Genomic DNA, 9374 nt, shown 5'->3' with positions numbered 1-9374 from the left:
CCTAAATCAGCAAAAGTGACTTATGATTTTCCTGGCCTTCCTGCCCTCAGCTGTTCAACTTGTAAGAACCTGTCCAGTGCAGCTCAATGTATTTTTCACTTCTGAAAATTTGGACCTTGGAGTTCTTACCATTTTCCATATGTACAAGAGACCTAAAAGTAGGAAATTTTCATTGTTGCTATTAAGTGAAAAATAGCAGTGAAAAGCCTACATGAAACACTTCTACTCTGCAGCCGCTGTGGAAAAAAAAAAGCAGCATCAGAGAACAGTGCCGGAATTAAGTCTCACACCAAATGGAAGAACAAGGAAAACAGAGTGAAACCTTCTATGCTGTGAATTCAAGACTCAGAAGATTCCAGAGTATAGGGCAAGGAAAAAGCAGCATCACTATGGCCTTTTCCTGATGCCAAGGCACAGAGAGCTTCAGATCTATCAGACTGAACTAGAATTACTTTGACATTGAAAAAAAAAAAAAAAAAGATTCAGCACACTGCAGGACCAGCAATCTGTAATTGTCTACAATTTTTAAAATCTGATAGTGTATGGGAAAGGGCTACAACTTTCCAGTTGGGTCAGTGCTCTAAAGAATTACATCATCAGTGTGTGCTTAAAATTGCTTTGTAAATATTTTTAAGTCTTATAGAAATTAACACAGAGACAAAATCTGCACTGAACATTTTATCTTCAATTCAAACTGCACATTCTAAAACACTCCAACTTATTTTGGCTACATTACTGAGACCCCAACAGAGCTAGAGAAGGGGCAGCCACTCAATCTAGTATTACTGTCGGTTTCTCATAATGCTAAGTTTCTCACTAAATGAACATATTCACAAAAAAGAAAAAAACCTATTGTATATGTTTCAATTTATGAGAAACCAGCCTTTGAAAGTCAGGAAAAAAAAATCTGGCTGATAACAAAATTTCAGCATTGAAAAAGAACAGCCAAATGGAATGCAGACCAGAAATTTTATCACAGAAGTGTAACAGTAAAAAGCAAGTCCACAACTGTTTTTCTTCTAAGATAAATAAAATACTGTATATATTTTGTACCACATTATGCATTCAGTACTACCATTGGAATGGTAATGAATGAATAAAAACAGAAAATCAGGTTATATGAACCCAACAAAAAGAGTGAAAATAAAAAGTTGTCATGTAGCACATCTACATGAGAGGGCCATGCCACTTGTGCAGGCAGGAGGTAATGTCAATGTAGATTTAGGATAGCCAACTGCCACACGTGCCATCATAACTCAAGTGAGTTGATTCCATAGCTAAGAGAAATAATTTAAGACTACTACATCAAGGGAAAATCTGCAGTTTTGTTAAGACACTCTGACAACCAGTGTATGCTCTGCAACTCCAGCAGACGCTTCCCTATTCACATCTGGCCTGCACCAAACTGGGAAGAGATCATATTCTGAATCCAGCAACAGGTATACAACCAACAAACAGTTAAATGGTGTAGTAAAAAGCAGATGACAGCAAAACATGGAACCAAGGCTTACAGTGTTATCGAGAAATGTTCTTACACTTAAAAAATTATAATGCACTCCAAAAATCCATTTGTTCAGGCAATCCATGTACAACAGAAGGCACTGTTATCCATATGAATCTATCAATTCTGCACAGCAAAAAACCTGAGAAGTGCAACTCAATTAGACGCAGCCTGGCCCCTCCCAGTCATTCAGGTTCCTTGAGGACAAATGTTTCCTTTTCAGTCCATCAAATTATAAAAACACCACAAGAATTTGTAAATTACAGTAGCCGGTTAGAAAAAGCATTCTGGTGGGGGAAGCACACTGCTATATTTCAGAAAACCTTCAGCAGCATTAAATTACCCTCCCCTATCACTCAGAAGTCATGATGAGTTTAAGAAAATGTGATGATGAAACCCTTCTCATTGACCTTCGTAGTCGATCCTTCAGTTTCCACCAGGAGTATTTCCAGCAAAGTTAAATGCTATGACCAGTCCTTTGTTGTCAAATGTGTAGCCACTTTGCTGTTCTATTGTCTTAGTCTCTAGAATTCAAAGAAGAGAAGGGATATGAGCAATAGCCTGAAGAGAACCCTTTTGCCAGAGATAATACTATTCATCTTATAATACAAAACTGTGTAAAAAACTTTTGTTTCCTAACTGCAGTGACAGTAATAAATTACACCACACCTAGTTTTTCTATAAATGCATAAACACACACCTCTTCAACACAATGGAGAAACTCATCCTCTACAGAACAACTGTATCTCATGCTAATCTGCATGCGTCTTGATTTAATATGAATTTATTTTTCCATCATGCAATTGCTCTAGACACCCAGAACAGTACACTGACTGTGAAGGCAATGGTAGCAGTAGAAAAGTAACAGAGCTGTTAAACACAACGTTTTACAGTAATCTTCATCCAGTGACAGGCTGACAGCGAGCTATTGCCTTAATTTGCTTTTCATGTCAAATGTCAGGTTGTGCCAAACAAGTTGATAGCCTGTTCTAACAGTAGCATATGTCAATAAGAGGGCAATTAATTACAAGCAATGGTAATTGGAATAGCGCACATTTCCAGACAAAGGATAATACAAGCACAATATCCTATTTATGCTTCTCAAGCCTCTTGTAAGACTTTTGATAATGAGCACGGAGATTTATTCTGTTGTTATAGATTAGACGCAGTTCCACCATCCCTGCAACACTTGAAACGGCCCCAGAGAAGAGACTTACCTGCAGCATTTCGCCGGTGCTCTGCTAATGTATAAATTTCCTGCAGCTGTTTCTTCTGATCCTCACTCAGCGGTGCTGTCAGCAAATGGTACCAGGCAGCATCTCGGCTCTGCACCGCTGTCAGAACAGGAATGGATAGAAAGTGATCATCAGCTTACACCGCAAGGTAATTTCAGAAGAATAAGATGAAACACATGGGAAAACAAGCAGAACTCGCGCTGTAAAATAGATTCAGTATTCCTGTCAGTTTCTCAGCACAGAATCCCCACTGTAAACAAGCCATCTGGGGGGAACTTCATTACATTCTCTGCTTTCTGAAACAGCAATTTAACAGTGAGTTATTCATGGACAATGATGAAGCAAATCTATTAACTGAAGATTCTTATCAAAACTAAAAGAGCAGGACTCGACAGACTGGAAAAGAAGAAAACAAGTTTTCCATTATCATTTTAATATCTAGAAAGCGACAAACGTTTATATATGTTGGAGTCCCTCTAGTGACCGAGTCTCACTTATTTAGGCTGTGTTTGAAAAGTTCTTAAAGACAACATGAAGACAATAAATCTCTAGCTGTATTTACTGCCACCTATTTTTTGCAGTACCTGGAAGAGAAAAAAAATCTTAGGACTAACATTAAAAAGCATTTCCAGTTTCAATAATCTACGTTACTGCTAGAAACAAAGAGAAGGGCTTTTCCCAATGACGACAGCCAAGCTGTTTCATCGTATCATATCATTCTACCCACCAGCACACACATACCTAAAAGTGCTTGTGTGAAAAACTGGTATTCATCAACACCATTTTCAAGGTCAAGAGGTGTGCTGAACCCTTCAAGAGCAGTCTCTTCCAAGGCATCTTCATCCCAGTCATCATCATCATCATCGTCATCCTCTTCTTCTCCACCTCCATCTCCACCTGCGCCATGGTTCTCTTGCATTGCCTGGCTCACTTCATTTGTCTCCTCCTCATCACTTGGTATCTCTTCTGCAAAAGCATTCATGTGTTTTATAAAGCAATGTTTAAAAAGTACTGGGAAACAATGACTTACAAATGAAAATAATTAATGAATCTCATTTCAGGTTGGAAAGAAGATCCTCTAATAAAACCTTCTCGCAAAATCTCAGAAAAAAAGCTATTAAAATGTTTTATACATTCAAGATCTTTTGTTAAACTTTTGTTTCTAAAAACACCTGGGGAATGTGAAACTGGCATCTTTGCTCTTCTTTTGTGTACGCTGCTTTTGTGCAATTATTGTGCAATCCAAAATAATTGGTTTAAATTCATCTTTGACAAAATCTCCCATCACTATGTTTATCCAAAATTCCATCTTTTGCTTAGCCCTACCTCTCATTCTGTTTATGAAACAATTATTATATCCTGAATTATATTCAAGTCCAACATGCAACTCCACACATTGCTATTTCTTATTTAAGAAAAGATATTTCTGACTTACAATTGAGGTTAAAATAAAATCCCCCCCAATGCCAAACCTTCATGTTCCTCTGTTTTTATCTGGTGTTAACAGGATAAAAAGTATAAAATGACCATATCTGCAACAAGCAGAGTGACTGAATCACAGGATTTGGAAATTTCTGTGCTGCTTCTATACTGTATGTACCCCTACACATTTCAAGGAATTCTGTAACTCTATTACAGAATAATCATGTGAAATTTTAAAGGATTATATTATCTACTTAGACCCACTCTGATTTTCAGACCTCAAGCAATCTCCAATTCCAAATCAAATAAGGCCACACCTATCTGCCTGCAACACTGCACAAATTTCACTTCCTCCAACTCTCACTGCAATGTATTCTTCAGATGTTTTCTCCCTTCTGCTAGCCATAGCAATAAGAAGTCTTTCTAGTCCAGGAACGTCTGTTGCCTCCACTTCACAAATCACCGCGTGCCATATTCCGTTTGGACAAAGACTTGCAAGGATGTCCTTCAAAGTTCACTAGAACAGTTCTTTAAAATAGCTGGGTACTAGGAACAGCTTCTTGCCCAAAATCAAGAATAAAGCCAGTGGAGCCCTGGAAATTTCCTGCTGTCTGTATGAGAAGATGGAGTACATTCACAACCCAGAAAACTGGATTTGCAAGTTTTGTTGTTACTTCTGAACCAATACTATCCTCTCACAAAGTATTACCTATGATAGGATGAAACATTTTGATTAAATTTTGGGAGGAAAAGTACATTTCTAAGGTGATCTTACAAGCACCCAATAGGCCTATTTACTTTCAGCAGACTAATGAGCCTTAGAAGCGAACTGCAATTTCTTACCCCCTTTAAATTAAATCCAGACAAAATCCACAATGTGAAAAGGGGAGATTTTACCATTATCTTCTGCAACGTGTTTATCATCTTTAGCATGATCCTCGTGTTCTGTGAGTTCTCGTGAGGCGCAAACTTGTTTCAAGCCCAGGAAGAGGAGGAGGATTGAAGGGACAATCTGAGCAGCCACAGCATCCACTGCAGGTGGTCGGTTCTGTAACTCCATTAGGATGCTCAGTCCTATTATGCACATCTTTCTGTCATGGAGTCTAAAACAATACACAAACATTAAACATAAAAACAGAATTTCACTGCAAGGAGTATTAAAGTGCTGGCACTCAACATGGTGGAAGACAGAAAGTCTTCAAAGTCTATGTTCAAAGCTCCTACATGATTTCTTTTGTTCTGAATGCAAGTTTCCCACTGGAAAGCATCTGTCTAATAACAATTAAAATGCTTGTCAAGCAATGTCCAAATTCCTGGAAGAACTGTTTACTGGTGATAGCTGGACAGTCAGATTGGATGATCTTACAGGTCTTTTCCAACCTTGGTGATTCTATGATTATCAAATGCAAAGTTTGTAATGCTAAACAAAATAATTTAATAATTAGGTAGAGTCTGGTCTTTAATAAACCATTTGATAAAGATTATCAAATATTAAGTATAATGGCTTTGGTAGGACTACTGTAGCCGGGACTGAAATCAGCAAAAAGACTATTAGTGAAGAGTACTGACAAGCAGGACCACACTGAATTGCAGGGTGCTTTTATGGAGCGTCACAGGGTAGCTGTATTTAAGCACTCTATAGAGAGCTTAAACTGCCTCTGCTGATAGTCTTTGGCCCTCCTTAGCAGGAAGCACCAGTAGCACTCAACTTTTCTATAACATTATGGTGTTTTTCTATTAAGGGCTTGAAAGCTTTGAATGCTTCCATTTGATGCAGACAGCTTCTTTTCTAACCCTCTACAGGACAAGCAGCTCCAGCACGAAGCTTCATCCGGACCTGCAGAAAACAAAGCAGATCTCCAAAGCTGGCTGCTGTGTAGCCAGCTTCCCTCCCTAAACCTGTGCAACAGGTAATCCTATGCAGTCTTCTATCTGTGCAGCAGCAGGGCATTACTAGCACAGTTGCAGCAGGGTTACAGGGTGAAAAACAAAGCTATTCTCTTCTAGCACTTCTGAATACTTTGGTCTATCCTTCAGAACCTCAGTAGATATTCCTGTTACAGAATTGGCTTTACTTTGTAATAGAAGAGGATACAAGTTGCAACAGAAGAAACTAACAGAATGAGCACCAGAGACTGCAACAGGAACACAGCCAGTTCAATCCACCACTTCAAAAATTAATACAGAAATACAATTCTTAAAATAATTACAACTTCCATTACCAAAGATCCCACACAATGTGCTACTAAACCATAATATTCTTCAAGTAATACAAGTGATCCTGTATTATAACAATAATTCATAACAGCTTTCTAAACTCCATATGTGCTTAAACAAGGCTGTGGATCTGGAAGGATTTCATTACACCTCCTACTTTGCTAGTCCTGGTAAGGCTTAACAAAGTCATCCCATTCTCAGAGTAGCTGATGATAATGATAAATTATATACAACCATGCATAACATTATGATCCTTCCAAGGAAAATGAAACCGCCTAGCATATGAAATGACACAATGTCTCGTTGGGTTTGGCTGCTACATTACACATGTTGAAAAATGCACCAAAATGCAAGTGGGCAAAGACTGTCCTTTCATCACTGCAAGCTGCAGTAGTTCCTTTTCAAAAGGAACCGAGCACAGAAGGCATCCAAAACAACCAGGGAAACCAAGTCAGGGGAATAGTCTGCCTTCACCTTTGTTACATGAAAAAACTGAAACTCCTTAGTTCCTCCCAGTTTATCTGTCTCAAAAACAAACTCCTCACCCCCTGTTCACATACCAACGTCACAAAGACTAAAATTCTATCTAAAGATGTTGCCACCTATGAACTCTGGGGAAGAGCTGTTCTTACTGCAAGTACAAGAGGAAAGATGTTTCTCTACACTCTCTCTCTGCCAGCACCTTCATGCAAGTTTGATCCAAGCTCTGTAATGCACGTGAAAGACTTCTAAACTGCATCCTGACATGGGGAAGCAGTAAGACTTCTTTTGTGTGTATGTGCAACAGAGTTGTTAATGACACATGGAATTACCTTTTCGAATACATCTGAGAAAACGACTGTTATATAATGCAAATTGTAAAACACAACAGGAAAAATAATTTAAAAATTATAGTAAATTGTGGCTTAGCTTCATATTAAATTATCTCTTCTGGACAGCTAATGCAAGTGGAAGACTCACACACTGTTATTTAAAAGGGAATCATTATTAGGAAGTAGCCCAAATAGCCAGAAAGTGCACTATATTTGTCATGCTCCATTTTCAAGCATCTAATCAGAGAAGTTGTAAGAATGAGCACATGCCTTTAGAATGAGCACGTGCTTTTAAAATGAGCACGTTATTAGAAGGCTCAGCAGGACATCCAGGCACTGAGCCACCTTAGTGAACCTAAGCCAGAAGGAAACTCATTTCATCCATGTGTCAGCACAGAGAAACAGCAGGACGATTCTGAAGTTCAGCACTCCAATGTCACAGCTGTATCAAACATCAACAGGACCTGAACAAGTGAAGCAAAATTTTATGTCATTTACATAATTTTGTACTGGCAAAGAATGGTTTCAGTATCCTTTTGTCTGCACAAAGCTGTCTGGATACAATTCTCCTTACTTTGTCCTTCAAGATGTGCACTTACTGACTGAGTAGTCCTCCCTAGCAATCATGCACTCTGCTGCCTCATAGACATAGCAAGCCTGGCATGCTAAAAATATGTCCTTGGAGTCACACATGGCAGTGCAATGCACAACTCCTGAGCAGGTCTGGTTTTAACATACTCTGTGGGCTTTCTTTTGTAGCTAATACACTTCCTCCAGTACAAGATTAAAAAAAAAGATCTTTTGTAGTTTAAACTGAAGGTGCTTCAGAGGGAAATCACTAAGCCTACCTTTCCCTTACTGGTTTGTTGTGCTCTTTTTATGTGAGGATCAACTTGCTTTCCATTACATTAATCTGTTTCCTGGACAAACTGCCAGTAATCAGCCAGTTGCAAAGTTGGAACCATCTTTCTTTGACCTACAGAAGATTAGGATGTTATACACCAGTATCTCTAACAATTTTAACTCCTGTCAAATAAATCCTCCTAGTCTAACTAACTAACTAAATAGATAAATAGATAAATAAAAATATCTATTCGTTCTTTAAAACAAGTTACATTTTCCTTTCACTCCAGTTGCCACAGAAGAATTTTTAGTGTAAGAATAAGCGTAAGAAATGCAGAAATCTCACCCAAATTTCAGGCTGTCAGGGAAAAGGTGTAAAGCAGCAAGGAACATATTTTGATAAATGTTTTTTCAGTCCCCTGCCCTTCATCAATTTGAATGAGTATTCAACAGAAAACATATTCAGATACAAATAAACACAGTATACTAGGGTATGTGGGCACACATTCACAGATGTGTAATATCCACAATGACATACAGATTTATGCAGTCTTGCAATGAGTTCTGAGATCTCCTTGCCTTGATTATTTTTAACATTTCAAATTTCTAAACAGTTTTAAATAGTTTCCATATTTTTAATAACATGGGAGAGTAGTTACTTATCATACCCTAACTGCTTTTCCCCACAGCAAGATGTATTATTCCCATGGATTCCATTCCAGGAGTTCAGAAGTACTGCTGAAGAAATACTGCATACTTTGGCAAACACCACTGGCTCCAGCATGAGAACACTAGGAATTTAGTGCCCATAGATTCTACTTAGCAAAGGGACATGAGAGTCATGTGGTGTGAGTGCCACAAAGAGACACTGTTACCAACCAGTAAATCACAGACTGTCTGCAGGGCTGATGAAGAAATAGCAGTGAGATTCACATCTGGAGGTGGATCTACTTCGTTCTTCTCCTGTTTCTCCACAATCTGTGATCACAGCAACTGACTTGAATTTAAGCCTAAAACTGCTTCTTGCTGGAAAGCAACCCAACTCTAAACTGAAACAACACTGAACGACAGCTGGAAGGAAGAACTGTACAAGAGATGGTGCCCATTAGTGTCTTCTCCGATGAAAATAAGGCCCAAGGAAGGGTAGCAAGGAAGCCAGATTTTTTTGCAACTACCTATTCCTGTTCAGTTAAGCCTCTTCAGATGATGACCCTTATAACCCTTATTAAAATCAAATGGTCTTCTGGAAGCAGTCCTGTCCTTCTGGGAGAAAGGGAGGAGTCACTTGTATCACATCATAGTGCCTGACAAGCAGTACTATAGCAAAAGCCCTATGCCTGGAAG

At 38.6% G+C, this 9374-nt stretch overlaps 1 protein-coding gene across 2 annotated transcripts in view; it reads right to left on the bottom strand.

The window, feature by feature from the left end:
* Positions 1 to 665: 665 nt before the first annotated feature.
* IPO8 (importin 8) overlaps positions 666 to 9374 on the bottom strand; it is a 43127-nt gene continuing 34418 nt past the window's right edge. For both annotated transcript variants that reach the window (XM_031589843.2, XM_031589842.2), the window contains exons 22-25: positions 5056 to 5261; positions 3478 to 3702; positions 2719 to 2835; positions 666 to 2025 (exon numbers count right to left, since the gene is read on the bottom strand). In XM_031589843.2, coding sequence (XP_031445703.1) covers positions 1928 to 2025; positions 2719 to 2835; positions 3478 to 3702; positions 5056 to 5261 — 646 coding nt within the window. In that variant the 3' untranslated portion in view covers positions 666 to 1927. The remainder of the gene's footprint in view (positions 2026 to 2718; positions 2836 to 3477; positions 3703 to 5055; positions 5262 to 9374) is intronic.

This window comes from Phasianus colchicus, chromosome 1 (genome assembly GCF_987193195.1).
Source record: "Phasianus colchicus chromosome 1, bPhaCol1.hap1.1, whole genome shotgun sequence".
NCBI classification, from domain to species: Eukaryota; Metazoa; Chordata; class Aves; order Galliformes; family Phasianidae; genus Phasianus; species Phasianus colchicus.
The sequence above is the reverse complement of the archived record's forward strand: the minus strand, read 5'-3'. Positions and strand labels throughout refer to the sequence as shown.